This window comes from Juglans microcarpa x Juglans regia, chromosome 4D, assembly GCF_004785595.1.
Source record: "Juglans microcarpa x Juglans regia isolate MS1-56 chromosome 4D, Jm3101_v1.0, whole genome shotgun sequence".
Lineage (NCBI taxonomy): Eukaryota > Viridiplantae > Streptophyta > Magnoliopsida > Fagales > Juglandaceae > Juglans > Juglans microcarpa x Juglans regia.
The window spans coordinates 33394988-33411135 of record NC_054600.1 but is presented as its reverse complement, the minus strand read 5'-3'; the positions used below and the strand labels follow the sequence as shown (position 1 = coordinate 33411135).

At 35.2% G+C, this 16148-nt stretch overlaps 3 protein-coding genes and 1 non-coding gene across 4 annotated transcripts; 1 reads left to right on the top strand and 3 right to left on the bottom strand.

Annotated features, from left to right (window-relative positions):
• The first annotated feature begins 803 nt into the window (after positions 1–803).
• LOC121261237 lies at positions 804–1373 on the top strand. Its single transcript, XM_041163494.1, has one exon. It carries the CDS (start codon positions 1020–1022, stop codon positions 1218–1220), a length of 201 nt encoding a protein of 66 aa, XP_041019428.1. The 5' UTR covers positions 804–1019; the 3' UTR covers positions 1221–1373.
• Positions 1262–3102, bottom strand: LOC121261236 (putative peptidyl-tRNA hydrolase PTRHD1). Its single transcript, XM_041163493.1, has 2 exons — positions 2575–3102; positions 1262–1906 (listed from the first exon to the last, which is right to left on the bottom strand). Exons 1-2 carry the CDS (start codon positions 2944–2946, stop codon positions 1724–1726), a joined length of 555 nt encoding a protein of 184 aa, XP_041019427.1. The 5' UTR covers positions 2947–3102; the 3' UTR covers positions 1262–1723.
• Positions 3103–4603: 1501 nt separating this feature from the next.
• Positions 4604–4736, bottom strand: LOC121261732. The gene has a single exon (XR_005939960.1). It is a non-coding gene; the product is annotated as a small nucleolar RNA snoR111 (small nucleolar RNA).
• A 1157-nt stretch (positions 4737–5893) lies between these two features.
• LOC121261235 (uncharacterized G-patch domain protein DDB_G0278987-like) lies at positions 5894–7496 on the bottom strand. Its single transcript, XM_041163492.1, has 2 exons — positions 6892–7496; positions 5894–6440 (listed from the first exon to the last, which is right to left on the bottom strand). Exons 1-2 carry the CDS (start codon positions 7230–7232, stop codon positions 6023–6025), a joined length of 759 nt encoding a protein of 252 aa, XP_041019426.1. The 5' UTR covers positions 7233–7496; the 3' UTR covers positions 5894–6022.
• Between the last annotated feature and the right edge of the window lie 8652 nt (positions 7497–16148).

Here is a 16148-nt window from a genome sequence, read left to right as displayed (position 1 = left end):
GTTCTAACGTACATACGAAGCTCCAACTAAAAAGTAAAGTAAATATTGCCGATCGGATGAGAAAAATTCAGTTATGAATAGAAAGTAGTATGCCTATCATTATCTTTTCTCCTATTATGTCATCCTGTTTTTGTTGATGAGGTGGATAATAGACATGTCTTCATAGGAATTTTTTTTTTTTAGAAGACTAATGCACGAGTCTATATTCATAATGTATTATGATAGGTTAACTACTTTCTACTACTCCTTTATTATTCTCTTTTTTCTTTTTAAATTTCTTATTATTATTTTTTACTTAATGGTTAAATGAGTGACTATTAATAAAATTGTATATTTTTTAAATTTTTTCTTAATTATTACGGATGTTAAAAAAATACTAAAAATAAAAAAATAAAAATTTTAAATACAATATAGAGGAGTAAAAGAATGAGAACTGCTACATTGACCTAAAAAACATTCCGGATAGGCTATTTTATTTTTTTCTTTTTCTTTTCCTTTTTTTCATGTATTTTTGTAGTCATTATAAATATTTAATAAAATAAAAAATTTACAACATCATTAAAAAATACTTTTTTAATTACTAAATAAAAAAAAAATCATTCGGGATAATTTTCGAAACAAAAAGCATTTCTCTAAAAGAATAAGAGTAAATAGTAAGTCGATCATTATCACAGTAGAAATTTGCATCAGGACGCGCTTATGACATAAGATTCTTTTTCTTTATGGCATGACATAAGATTCTTAAGAGATAAGAATGTTGAAAAAATATCGGGTCGGTGGAATCTTCTAGACACGCGCTTCTTACAGAGGGAATTCCACCTTCCACGAAGAAGCCAGACCCAGCTCAATCCATCCAGAACTCGAGACCCTTCTTTAAAAATCAAACCACCCCACTCGCATCATCTGTCCACACTACATCGTCAAACTCGAACCAGCAATCAACTATTATTTCAGGTTTGTGAATTCTCAACGTAATACAGAGAGGATAATTTAAAGAAAGAAGAAGAAAAAGAACAAGGATGTGTCTGGTGTTTGTTTGCGACGAGGATGAGAGGGTTATGTCGAGGCAGACAGCACAGGGGGCGTGTCCGTACTGCGGAGGGATGATTCAAGCTATGGACGTCCAGAGCCAGTGGAGGTTCTGCTTCGTGCCTCTCTACTTCAAAACCAAGCGCAAATTCTACTGCACCATCTGTGCCAGACGTTTGGTTATTCAGTAACATATACAAATCGACAGTTCTCTGATCTCTATATTTTTTTCCCCTTTCTTTACCATGTACTGATATCCGTTGGTCCATAAAAGTTTCTGTATCATACTATTTTTGAACTTTTTTATAAGTAGTTGAGAAGTAGAAAGAGGTTTTTTCTTGTTAGTCTAAGGTTTCATTAGATCCAGGCCAGTCTATGATCCCGTTTTCAGGACAGGACATTAGTAAAGCGTGGCCGACTTGTTCTGCTTGAATGTGAGTTTTCAAGGAGATCATTCCCCTCGATGATCATGCCTTGCACTATCATTTTATCTTCTCTACAGTCCCAATCATTCAGACAGGCATGAACAACATATACTACCCTGCGTGTGGGCTGCTAATCAGATTTCAAGCTTTACTTCAGTTGTTGAGATAAAATTGAATTCAAATCTAAGCATGTCAGCCACTAGTTCAAGTCATTTCCTAACAACACCCACATCAAATATAATTGGGATGGTCAAAATTTTAAGGTTACATCACTTACAGAGTTTCAACTTCTTGAAAAATGATGAAACTACAGATTTGGGGTAGGGCTTCGTAGCAAGGCATGTCGGAATGTTCTCGGGTTGTTCTAACCACAGCTTGTGAGTTATGCCAGCAGTTGTTAGCTTTTCTGACAAGTTCAATATCTGAGGTTCACCCTTCACTTCGAGAGTAACCTGCATAATCCAACAAGAAAAAGGGACTCAACACCTTCATTTCCCACGAGTTTCAGAATTTTGCAGATTGGCCGACCAAGCTGGTACAGCATGAAAAAAATATCGCTAAAATGAATTACAATTTTACAAGCAGGTAATTCCAAGGTGGACGATGGCAGTGCCCATGCTCCTAGTCCTTGACATGCCAAATAAACATTGGAGCAACTACTAATATGAGCATTGAAATTTGATAAGGAAGACGGAGAGACCAAATCTCACGGTAACATTTAGATAAGCATCATTTCTTCTAGGTTATATGTCTACAGATTTTTAAGGAAACGAGAAATCCATTGAAAATGCGTATCCCAAGAGCAATTAAGATCTATCGCCCAAGACACATTGGTCAAATTGATGTTAATTGTACGCTAAACATTTCTTCAAGCATTACCAAGGATCACACATCAAAATTTTAAAGGTTCCCGACAAAGAGCAAGTGAAAATCGGAAATCATGTTTATATATGCATACGTGCTCTAGCAAGTAAAATTTGTTAGTATCCAGGGCCATTCCTAATCTATTCTTCAAAGGTAATTCTATTTTGGCTCAATTATTGAAACTTCTGAGCCGAATTTTGAATAAATAATTGATTACAAGAAAAGCGAGAAACAAAAGGGGAAACCGTATTGAAACCTTATGCATAGAATCAATATTCTGGGCACTACAATAGTCGACGGTGTGAGGATCGTCTCTGTGGGACCAAATGGCACAAACGGAGGCATGGCAGCCCTGTGTCACGACGCTTCCGAGCGGCCACGTGTCGATTAGGTCTCGCCGGAGCACAACGTACTGAACGAGGACGTCGGAGTTCTCTGTCTTGACGCCGTCTTGGTCCTGAGGAGGCAGTGATTCCGGTCCAGCGGATTCACTCATTGATTTCGAAGACCTAGTCCAGACACGGCGGGAAGGCGAGACGCAAACTCTGATTCTAGGGCCTGAGAAAGGGAAGTGAAAATTGGAAGCAGTGCAAGTGAAGCGCAATGGCGAGAAGATAAGAGATGCCATGATCGATCAGCTCAGCTATTGGGCTTTATTTATTGGGCGCTATATTAAAGTGATAAGATAGAGCGTATTAGGTCTGGCTTTCCTCAGCCATCATGTTGGGCCTCCAAAAAAAAAAAAAACAGTAATTGGGGCCCCTTTTGGTCTATTATATTTATGGGACAGTTCTCATCAGAAAAATGTGTTAAAAGAAACATCAACCACTGCAAAGCATCGTCTCTTTTAATCCAAATTCTTCTTTCCAAACACAATCTATATGTAAATGTCATCATATTAACATCCTTAATTAGCATTCCTAATGTTTTAACAAGGACAAAGTTAAAGTTTTTTGGGTTTTTTTTTTTTTTTTTGGGAGAGGTTTTCGTGTTAGGAATCCTAGTCTCTTGTCATTGTCCTTTATTCCCACAATGTATTAACGAAATGCTAATATGGTGTTGAGAAATTCTATGAATTAGTTTCTATTCACTTTTACATTCCACATTTATAATTTTTTTTTTAGAGTGGAAGTATTTTTTATAAGGTGTGAAATGTAGAGTAACTGATGCATACAATTTTTCTATGACGTTATAGATGATGAGACCCACCATGAAAAGGAGGAAAACTTTCATTTTTTCCATCACTGATCATTGACTTTATTCTCTCTCTGTCTCTCTCAAAAAGAGAGTATTTTGGATAGAAATAGTCTTGGGAGAAGTCATTGTTTGGCTGCATCCATTGCACACATGACGTGACATCATCCAAATCACACATCATCCAAACCGGAGAGAGAGAGAGAGAGAGAGAGAGAGAGAGAGAGAGAGAGCTAATGGATGAGAGGTGGAGGGCGAGACAAAGAGACCGAGAGAGAGGTGGAAGGCTTGGCTGGCTCGAAGGTGCTCGGAGAGGAGTCACGGTGGTCAAAGGAGCTGCTTGGTGGGGCTAGAACCGACACACGGTGACAATAGGACCGTCGGTGGCTCCGAGCTCGTGTGAAACCCATTTTATGGGTAGTTTACGTGTGTGCGACGAAGAGGGAGAGGGAGGTTCGTGGTGGTTGGGTCTGCGAGAGATGGTCGCCGGTGTGAGGTGGTGGAGGTGTGGTGGCCTGGGTGGTCGCGTGCGGCGGCGCAAGTGGAGAGAAATGGGTGAAACCTATTTCGGTTGGGCTACCGCATGGGAGAGAGAGCGTGAGCGGAAGTTTTCGGTGGTGACGGTGAGGCTGGATGACACCAGACTGGGTTGAAAGTGAATCAAGCGTGGGAAATAATCGGGCCAGAGAGAGAGAGAGAGAGAGAGAGAGAGAGAGAGAGAAATAATTTAAATTAAAAAAAAAAAAAAAAAAAGAAAACAACAACAACTACTGTAGTGTGTGCATCTGCTATGTAGCACTACTCTTCTGGAGTAATTCTACTCTTAGGCCACTTAAATCTCTAACACCCCACACTAGCTGAGTTGGTTTTTTTTTTTTAATTATTATTATTATTAAACGATTCATTAAAACGATTTGTTATTAGACTACTTCCTGAATCTTTCATTTGAATTTCTCTCTCTGCTCTTCCCTTCCCTTCCTTCTTTGATTTCCCCCTCTCTACCGAAGCTCAACCATTCACATTTCGAGTAAACACGTTACTCTATTCCTCCTTTTTTTTTTTATCAGTAAACGAGACAATGAAAGCAACAAATGTGGACGAGCAACAATCGAATCGCCAATAAAAAAAGATGACAACCGAACGATATCTCGGCCATTGATTTTTGCTATACCTCAATGTTCTTCTGAATGCAGGAGATACAGAGCTATCTCCTATTTTCTGTTAAACCAAACAGAGGCTTTGATTTGAAAAGAAAAACGAAGGAAAATCTAAAATATGAGCGATTATCAAATTTGAGAGATCCCTAAATCCCTTACATTTCAATCGGCTGTAGAGAAGAACGAAAGTACAAATATCTTTGTTAAATACCTCTATTATATGTATTCATTAACTTTTTTTGTCAATAACTTAACTTCAAATATATGGGTTTGTGAAACCGAATGTCGTGAAAGATAAAAGAAAGAAGAGCTAATGAATTGCTGTTAATTTATTGGGTGAAAAAATGCTCATCTTTCTCGCACAGCTTTGTAGGGAGGAATTTTTGTTGATGTCGACTCCGGTTTTGAGAGTTTCGCCCCTTCGCTGCCCATGATTTAGGTGAAAAAAAGGTCACAAAAGATCAAAACCACAAAAACCACCCATATAAAATCTCACCAGAAATTACAGCTTCAGCCCAAAAAAAAATGCACAAAGGAGAAATCAAGCACCAAAAGAATAAGAACTTCAAATACTGTACTTGGAGCTCGTTTTCCCTTTTGAGTGACTGAACTCCGGTTTTGGGAGGGGGAGAGGGATTCAGCAAAGGGAGGGAGGAGAGCCAAAAAAATGAGGAAGAAGGAAGAGCAGAGTCGATAGATAGTGGTTTTTTTGGGGGGGGGGGGGGGGGGGGGGGGGGGGGGGGGGGGAGAGAGGAAACTTGAGCCGTTTTTAAGAAACCTGGCCTCATCATTAGTGTGTGGTGATGGAGAACAGACCAACTAAAGAGTAAAATTACTCAAATCTTTTAACGTTGCGAGGCATGTACCGTTGTAAAAATAATAAAGCAGCATGATCCGCTTCTGATCTGTGTGCTCTAAAAACGTACGAATTCCTGTTGATGTTTGTGTCGTGGGCACTGGGCAAAGGTTGTAGCTTTGAAGCCATTGAATTTTATCCATGATAGGGCATCACGTGGTGGAACTGCTGTTTCAGTCAACGACTCAGCTGTATCAAAGGGCCACTTGGAATTGCACCAAACACCAAAAGGCCAGAACCGCTTATCCCTAAACAATGGGCAACTCAAAACTCCAGTCTGTCTTCCTTACCTATTAATTGAGGCGCCCAAATTTATTAATTAAAACCAAAATCTAATCTCTTCTGAATAGATTGAAAGAAAATCCTCGAAGGATAATATATTATACTACAGATTTTTATCCCCTTTTAATGGTTTTTGAGTGGGCAACCATACAAAACAACTAAAGATAAAGGGGGAAAAAAAAAGATAAACCCACAAAAAAAATTAAAAACTAAAGCTAATCCTCATCTTGTTCATCATGTTCTTGCAGATCTGAGAGAGAGAAACAACTCCTTGACTTGAAACTCAAGAGTCTCTTATCAATATATTTTCTGGGTACTCTCTCTTGTTTTTCTTGTTCCTTGTTCTCTGTTGATGACGATGATTGTGATGAAGATGATGTGTATTCTAGTTGTTGCTGATGATGTCCGTCTTCATCTTCATCTTCCTCTTCATTCAGAGCCAACAGAGGCATGGATTTAGGGTTTGAGGAGCTGTAGAATGAAGATCTCCTCGACGACCACTTGGCCGACACCAAAACTCTCCTCCTCTTGTTGAACGGATTCTCTGTCTTCTCCAGATCCTTCACTGCGCTCACTTCTAATAGATTCGCAAACGACTTTGATTTCCCCGTAAAATGATTCGACAATCCCCTCCTGCACATATCGATGCCAAAAATCATTCAGAACCTCCAAGAAAAATTTCAAGAGTCGTTTTTTCCATCAGAAACCTGTTGGGTATAGATTCTCTCCTTTTTTTTCTTCCCCTATGTATTGGATTAAAACCCAAAGAAGATAGATATTTGAGATTCTCTTCCATCGAATATCTCAAAGAATCAAACAGAGATTCCACGTCGAATGCAACCAACCAAAAAACACATTTTTCCGACAGGAAATATGGCAAAGCATCAAGAGAAACGAACTCTAGTAAAGTATTGGATCAAGTCCGTATCGGACGTAAAATCTATTGAAAGCGAAGAAAAACAATTCATAGTTTCAAATTCGTACTTGACGGATACGGACGAGTTCTTAATAAAAATCAAGATATAGCCACAAATTTAATAACTTCGCTGAACAAGCTTCTGTTGGAAGGGAAAAAAGAAATTACTTGATGGGAAGAGAGTCTTCCATTGAACCCAAAGAGCCCAACCCCGTACCGTTGAAATGGCTTTGAACCTCCTTTGACGAAACCTCGTCGTTATCTTCTTCGTCTTCGCTATCATCCGGTGCTCCGATCGATGAAGAACTGTCGGAAGATTCCTCGTTTTGCTCCGGAGCCTTTCCCCTAGAACCGATCCCGAACACCGACCCGGGGCCATTTCGGGTGCAGGTGATATCGTCCTCCAAGAATAGGCAAGAAGCCACGGTGTGCTGATCGGCGGCAACCGGAACAACGCCGCTCCGGTCCCTTACGTCGATGCCGAAATTGGGACCTAGGAGAACCTCCATTTCCAACACAGACACGATCCAGAACTATCGTGATTACAAGGTTTCACCGTTGCCCCTTTTTCGTCTTCTCCTCCTTTTGGGCTTCCAGACGATAGGGCTGCTGATCATCAATCGTCGGCCGCTGTGGTTGATACAGGCAGAGAGATACAGAGTAGCCAAGAAGCGGGGCGTAGGATAAGAGCGGTGAGTCGGCACAGGTTAGGTGTTTGTAAAAGACGAACAAAGATAAGGGATCAGGTCGGTCTCTCGCTGTCCATTAGAGAGAGAGACTGCGTGCGTGCTATTGAGAGAGAGAGCAAAACATGGGTAAGAGGAAAAAGAGGAATTTGGCTTATATAATCCCACCAAGATTTCTTTCGAGTTATTGACCCAATTTTATGGTCTATATTTGCTGTCCGGATAGACACATAATCTTCCTCATTTTATTTATATTTAGAGAAACAGATCAAATAATATTATATATTATAATTATTTTCATTTTATTTATATATTATTATTATTATTATTATTATATAACATCTCATTAACATAACATAATTAGTTTTTTTTTTCTCATTTTCTTTCCACTACACTCTTATGTTGTGTCTATTAACACTCTGAAGGTTTTCTTTGAAAAAAATGATTCAATAATTATAGCCAAGCCATTTCAACACAAACACACTGATAAATAAATAATAATATTTTATTATAAAAAAATAAATAATAATATTTTAGAAATATATAATATATATATATACATAGTTTTTAAATATATAATATGTGTTTTAGATTTAGATGAAAGTTTAAAATATTATTTTTTAATATTATTATTATTTTAAAATTTTTAAAAAATTAAATTATTTATTATATTTTATATAAAAATTTAAAAAAATTATAATAATAAATTAATAAGATAAGATAAAAATTTAATGTCTCATTCCCCTTACCAAACATCTTGTTTCAGGTTGAGAATTCTCAAGATTATTTTCCACAGAGAAGAGAGAGAGACAGGGAGAGAGGAAGATACGGCGGTCGTGTTTGTTTGCAGAGGGCAGGGAGAGATGGGGGAGGGGAAGGGAAAGGCAACGTCCAACAGGGGCGTAATAGGAACAAGAGGGGTTTGACACGTTCGTAATGACGTGGCAATGATAAGGACCAGAGACACAGACCAGACTTATCCTGTTTCCTTGTTTTGGATGAGATCCCGGGGGGGGGGGGGGGGGGGGGGGGGGGGGGGGGGGGGGGGGGGGGGGGGACTCAAAAAGCAAAGCTCGAACTGGTGGCCCCCATTTTAAAAGTATATTTCACATGCATATCCTTCGGAGAAAGTGTAAATTATTTAAGATTATTACTTAAAAATATGATAAATATCAACATAAGAGAAAGTGCTAAGAATTAGAAGAATAATTTATTTTATTTAATAAAATAAAATATTTATAAAAAATAATTAAAGATTAAATAGTAACTCCTTAAATATGAAGAGCTATGGTTCACATTCCAAAACCTTTCCTTAAAATAGATAACCGGATGGGGATGTATTTTTGTTAAAAAATTGGGGACTTTAGGCGTTGGAATGCGGATACTCTAACTGCACACAAATTACGTGATATCATTATATATATTAGATGTAGTATTTTAAGATAAAAATAATTTATAAATATTAAGCTATATTAATTCATAAATTTATTTTTATATAATTTTTTATAATTAAAATACATCTACGTAGGAAATATATCATAGCAGAAACGCCACGTCGGTGTGAACATATTTTGAAAGCGAAAATAAAAAAATCAAAGTATTTACGGTCCATATTTGTTCAAACTTCAATGTACGACCATATCTCTACCCACGTGATAAACCTCATTCACTGTGCAACTTATCGACTCGCCTCTCTGAAATATACTTTAAATGTATATATTTGAAATTTAAAATATTGCTTTTAATTCTAAATTTTATCATAATGTCATTATTTTAGTAGTTTTTTTATATTATATGAGATTTTTTTTTTGAAAGACGTCATTTCATTTCATAAATCGAAGTTACATCTGTGACTTATAAATACATGATAAATCCGAATTATAAGTTAAACTACGCATATCTACTAAGAGGCACCCCCGCACATAAATTCATTTATGGCGGATATTATCTTAACTTTTATAAAACTCTCTCCTAACAGAGAGCACACTGTAAAAATATAACTAAACGGCCCCTCTTCCAAATAAGAGAAGCACTAGCCTCATCCATCATTCCAAACAGGAGGAATACAGGACTCTGTTACTATGGACATTAAGTCCAAAATAACCTATTTCTTTTTTATTAAAAACTAAAAATCGAAAATTACACACGAAAAACACAATAAAAAATACCAAAACACAAAAAAAAAAAAAAAAAAACAAGTGGGCCCGCTGCCCCTTTCTACTTTCCTTTTTTCTTTTCTTTTTCTGCTACTGCCTTCTTCTACCTACTTCTTCTTCTTCTGCGATTTATGTTGCCCATCACCGCCCCCTCCGCCGCTCTCTCCCAAGGCCATCTCCTTCTCTGCTACCGCCACCCTCCACGAGCACTGACGTGAGCCTAGAACAGCGCGTCCATCGCAAGCATCGGCATCCGGAGCCTAGACGACACGAGCAACCAGCTCGCACGAACACCAGTCTCCACTGCGCAGAAGACCTCTTATGCACAAGCTCCGCCGCACGACCAATCGGCCATAGCATCGCCCGCCCCTCTCGACCAACTCCTACCCCAGCTGCGGCCGTTCTAGGCGACTCAACACCACACATGAGTTTGAAAGAAAAAATTAGAGATGAGGTTCTGTGTACACAATAACAGATGTCAGTTATAATTTATAATTAGAGTAGTACTACTTTCACAAATAAATTACATAAAATAATCTTATAGATTTTAATTAATATGTTAAATTTACAATCTGACAAATCAGATCAATTTATAAAATTATTTTTTATAATCACTTTAGAGATAGAATATTTATCTTGTAGTTATGGAATTTATCAAAATCTCCTATAAATTAACTTAAAAATAAGCTAAAAACTCCTTGAGAATATTCTGTGTGGATGCTGATGCTGATTTAAATACAAGACAACGTGGTATATATATGCATCACACGACCTTATCGATTTATTAAACAGTAGCAGTTAAGGGTGGTAGAGTAGGATTAGGCTGTATTTAGATGTTGAACTGAGTTGAGTTAAATTGAGTTGAGATGATAAAATATTGTTAGAATATTATTTTTTAATATTACTATTATTTTAGAATTTGAAAAAGTTGAATTATTTATTATATTTTATATTAAAATTTAAAAAAATTATAATGATGAATTGAGATAAATTTAAATTTTAAATTAAGCAAGCTGTTGCAATAAATTATATTTATATATATTCACTAATATTAGTTGTCAAATATTCATGTGTTCTTGGAAAAGGTGGTTGTAAATGCGAATGATATCACATCTTTGTGTGTGTGTATATATATATATATATATATTAATTATTTTAATCAGAATTAAATGAGAGTTTATCCAATCGATAAGCACATGCTGGCAACCATAACATGATCTAGATAGCCTACGACTTTCCATATTCATTGATCGTTTAATCTATGCAACAGATACCACATACGTCACAGTCATTTTTCCTACCTAGCTTATCTCTCTTTTTTTAAATATTAATAGTATTATACATTATTTTATGGACAATTCTATTCCCCATAAATGTCCCCATTTTGTCCCTAGTGCAATTGTTTTTTTTCTTTATCTACTAAAAAAAAAAAAAACACTTTCAAGGTGCGGGACATTTTATTAAATTAACTTTATTAACACGCATGATATTATCTGTATTAATTCATAAAATTGCGAGATAATGATTTAGACGTATATGGTAATTCTTATATATATATAAATTGATATTTGTAGTCGTGAAGTGCGTAAGCGTCGTAAATCTTTTCGAAAAATATGAGTAAATACAAAATCCATATAAAAAAAATTAATTTTTTAAAAGTAAACTACACTATTTTTCAAAACGATTATATGTCGTTTACACATTCTACGATTATACAAGTAGCATTTGTCATATATAAGAGAGAGATTCTTTTCAAACTTGGTTGCTGGATTAATGAAGAAAATATCAAATTGCACTGTGTATCTTCGGAAAACGTCACTTGTAATTAAGTTCTAGAGACACGCAAAAACAAAGTTCTAGTAGAATATATATAGGATAATATTTGAACGGTCCACGGAAAAGAAAATGTGATATAATCTTTCTATAAATGAAACGACACGCGGTCGTAAATGAATCATGCTGGCCTAGTGTTGTCAGTCTGAATGCATGCGTATAGAAAGAAAGAACTTAAACATGCCAAATTTTGTCGCAAAAGTTGACGCATCAACATTGATAAATACAAGGGACTGATCACGATGATCGTCATGCTCAACGCAACAAATGTGCAAAGGATTGGACATGTTTCTTGCAAAACACACCGAATGATATGATATATATGCCACCTATACTACTTAGTCGTAGGATAATTTATATCACGTGTTGTTCCTTAAATTCCAACGACATATGATGTTCAAACCAAATTGTTAATTAAGATTTTACATTAGCATGATCATTAACATTTATCACTTTTAAATATGAGAATTTATAAAGTAATTTTTGTAGATTATATATACTAACTTTATATATTATTTCCGAATTAGAAATAAAGAGAAGTGAGAATGACAGAGATATATAGGCCAGCCGGAAATTCTCATTTCATGATAAAGTTAATTAGCTAGCTTTAAGATAAAAGCTTTTCTAGAAAACAAAAATATCAGATATATGTTACACGAGGATTAAATTCTATTTGAATAAATGATGCCACGTGCCATCGTTTTATTAGTTTTCCGACCATTAGCACCAATATTAATCACCCACCTCATGTATTATTATTGTTATTATTTTTTAATATTCCTTGGTTTGTAATTTCACTGACATGCTATTTTGTATGCATGCATGTTTTAATTGGCATGTTTTTCATACCATTTTTCTTGGAGGACAAACTTATATATATAATTGCTAGGTTTAAGTCCTGGATTTGGCCATTAATTCAAGTGATATTAACCGATATTTGTGGGATTCTTGGGCTCCGTTTGGTTGTTAGACTCAAATCAACTCAGTTTAATCTAATTTTAAGTTGAGTTTAATATCAAAATATCAAACTCTCAAATTACTAAACTCATATCAACTCAAAACCTTTTTACATGTGAGACTCACAATCTTTTTCAATTCAAAACTTATTTACATGCGAGATCTATAACTTTTTTCAACTTCTCATAAATACATATAAAATCATAATAATATTCAAACATATTTAAATTCATCTTAGGTGGATCCCATAAAATTAACTTAATTATCTCAATTAACAACTATTTATAAAGAGCTCAACTCATTTTAACACAACTCAAGTTCTAAATGGAGTCTTACTAATTAAACTAATTTATCATGAAATGAAACTAACACAGTTTCAATATTCTATCTTTTTATTTATAAATCCATAAGAAAAACGTACGTATTTATATACCGTGGACATGACATCTTTTGCATAATTTTTTTTTTTTTTTTTTAACAATGTAGCTTTTTTTAATTTAACTCAACCCCAATAATAATGAACTGGATAAAGAATCCAACTGGCCGTTGATATATAAGTGGTTATAAATTGATGATGATCAACAAGTCGTATCGCCGAATAATGTCGGGTTGTTGAGAGCACTGATCGATGTGGATCGCTCAAATAGGGATTTATATCGAGTACTGGGGGTCGGGGTGGATATCTAAAGGCAAAGCTACATAAACTTAAAAGGACAGGTAAGTAAGTTGTCCACAGCTCAGATTGCATCGTACTGAGTTTTTTTGTTCGTTGCTGGACAACACATAAACAACTTTTTTTTTTCTTTTTTCGTTTTGTTTGGTTTTTCTATTTGTTTTTGTTTTTATTTTTCCGGGGGATTAGTTTTTCGATAAACACTGAAATTTATATGAAGGATAAGGTTGATTTGGTGACATAAAATTAAATATTTTATTTTATTTTATATAATTATATAAAATAATTTAATTTTTAAAAATTTTAAAATAATATTAAAATTTTATATTATAATAATATTTTATTTAATTTTTAATAAAATAAAAGATCTCGTCTCATTTATGAAATTGAGAGTCAAAAAAGATAAGGATAGAATTAATATAAAATCTTATCGAATCTTGAATAGATCAGCCCGTCCGGCCCCAAATCGAGCTATCTTTTTCCATTACCAAATTTATTGTTGATAGAGCACCCACCATTAAAACAAATTAGGATATTTTTTGGGTACATGAGAAAGTAATGCACAGACTAGAAGATAAGTGGGGCCATGTACCCATGAAACCGTACGGAAAGAATATTTTAGCTATTATTATGGATGATCATCCAGCTGGTTAATTATTCATTACATGCAGCTAAGCTAGGGATATTGCATATACCCAAGAGATGATGGGTTTTGGTTAAAGTTAAAGGTAAGCAAACATTTTTTTTTTTTTTAAGGGAAGATCCAGCACCTAGACATGAATATATAAATGCCACTTATCATGCTGATTCATGTGGTGGACTTTGTCTTATTGGCAGACAGATATTCCAACCCTGATTAATAATTCCCAAAAAAAAAAAAAAAAGCTGATTGGTACGAACGAGGTCAACGGAAGCTCATGTGAACGACCAATGGCTGTTCTCTAAGCTTAGCCATTTGCAAAGCTGTCTTATCTCTTGAGATTGGATAAGCTATTATATATTAATCTACCGTTCATATATATTAATGTTGTTTGGTGCAAGTGGCTACGTACGCACAATTTGAAATTAAGTTGTATTTTGAGGATTAATTATATATTATCGTTGTGGGTCCACGCGGGTCAAATTAACTTGTTTGAACAGACTCAGTCCCCCGGCCCCATATATCTCGTCTCGAGTTAGCATTAATTCAACCTTAGCCCGGTTTACCCGAAATCTACCCTAGTGATCTGTTTCTTCAAAGTCACGACATAAACCAGTACTTAGACATTTAAGAATATATATATATATATATATAGACTCTTCTTTCAACGACTACGTACGTGACGCTATTAGCTAGCAAGATAATAGTTATGTATGCATGAAGAAACTAGTACATGAATATCTAGGGGCGCTTTGACTCTTGCTGTTAACCCGGTAAGCTCCATCCCTACATATAGCTTATTGCTATCTCCTACCTTAATAACTTGCAGTGATGGCGGACAACCTATTTGATCGAGACAAAGTGAGATGGAATCACTTTGGTAGCTCTGATCATGTCGTTGTTGCAGCTAGCTAGGTTGTTGACCAGTTAGATAGCCGGGTACAATGATATCAATTTCTGGACAGGTGTCAAGAAACTAAGATGTCTAAGATTTCGTGCCAGGAGGAAATTAAGGTAGTACGTACGTGACACAAACTTCATGGCATGGTCGGCGATTCTTTAAGAAGAAGATCAAGATCACACGTCAATATATATATTATATCTCCGGGTTGAATAGAGAAAACTCTCTCAATTTATTTTATATAATTTTTTTAAATTTTTATATAAAATATAATAAATAATTTAATTTTTTTAAATATCAAAATAAAAATTATATTAAAAAATTATATTCTAATAATATTTTATTCAACTTATAAAAAATATTTCATTTAAATTAGATAACAGGTCATAATTGAGTCTAAAATTCTAAATGTCCAGAATTGTTTGATCTGATCTCCATACATTAATACATTGACACTGGTTTATTTATATATTAATAATTAATCACTAGAGCTAGGGATTAATGTTGAACCACTCAAATTCCGTTGAATCGGGCGTTGTGAATCTCGTACTTATAAATTTGTTGTCAGGCTAGCTGGCCGGAGAGATGAACAAATCTCTGCACTGATCAACGTTTTCTAAAGGAACACGTTGATCAGTGTAAAGATATCATGTTCATGTAAAAAATCGCAAACCCAACGAGAGAAAAAGTCGTTTCTAACTTCTTGTAACAATTCGAGGTTTAAAGTCTCGACAACAATTCGATACAATTATACAGTATCCATCCGTGCATTTATGACAATGAATATATCAGAGATAAATGGTAAAAAAAATAAAAGAGATAGAGATATAAAGACTTACGTAATTCGACTTAATATCTACGTCTACAGATTATTTGTAGGAGAAGAATTCACTATAATATAATTATTTATAGTTTTTCATAATCTTTCATCTTCATTGTATAATAAAAGTTTGTGATCTATTTTCTAAAGGAGATCCTCATCTCTCTTGAGCTAGCTCTCGTCGCCAAATTGAAGAAATCAAAGTAGCGGTCTGCCTTGAGTTTGGAAGAAGTCCCTCATTTTCTTCTACGTACTTATTTTTTTCTTTACGTCACATCTCTCCTTCCTTTAGGTCATATATCATCTTTTTCTCATAATATCCTTTCTTTTTTCTAGCTTTTTGTCTCCTCCTTTACTCCTCTCTCACTTCTTTAATTAATGAGAACTTCATTCTTAAACTGGGTTTTGAAGATCATATTGAATTCGAGATATTTTATCCCTTTTAGGTAACATGCATGAGAAGCCAAGCTAGCTAGCTAGCAACCGTCGTTCCTTTCCAGTAATTATTAAATATAGTTAGAAAACTGATAATATTTGTGCTAGAAACTTCAACGAAATGATATGTAATTGAACGAAAATACGACGCAGGTCATGATCTAAATTCAAGAATGTCCAATAGCTTTTCGTTTCTTCCTTGCACACCAAACTATTATGGCCCGCCAACGACTGAAATTACTTGCTAGCTAGAATATATAAATATATAAAACCCTTACGTTGGCGTGTGGCATGGATATATACGGGGTGCATGTAAGTACCTAC

What these genes read in the sequence shown, in the direction of transcription:
- LOC121261237 (XM_041163494.1), top strand. Translation starts at nt 1,020, where the DNA reads ATGTGTCTGGTGTTTGTTTGCGACGAGGATGAGAGGGTTATGTCGAGG.
- LOC121261235 (XM_041163492.1), bottom strand. Translation starts at nt 7,232, where the DNA reads ATGGAGGTTCTCCTAGGTCCCAATTTCGGCATCGACGTAAGGGACCGG. An exon ending in GAAGACTCTCTTCCCATCAA is followed by an intron (nt 6,441 to 6,891) that starts GTAATTTCTTTT and finishes CGATATGTGCAG; the next exon opens with GAGGGGATTGTCGAATCATT.
- LOC121261236 (XM_041163493.1), bottom strand. Translation starts at nt 2,946, where the DNA reads ATGGCATCTCTTATCTTCTCGCCATTGCGCTTCACTTGCACTGCTTCC. An exon ending in ATATTGATTCTATGCATAAG is followed by an intron (nt 1,907 to 2,574) that starts GTTTCAATACGG and finishes TGGATTATGCAG; the next exon opens with GTTACTCTCGAAGTGAAGGG.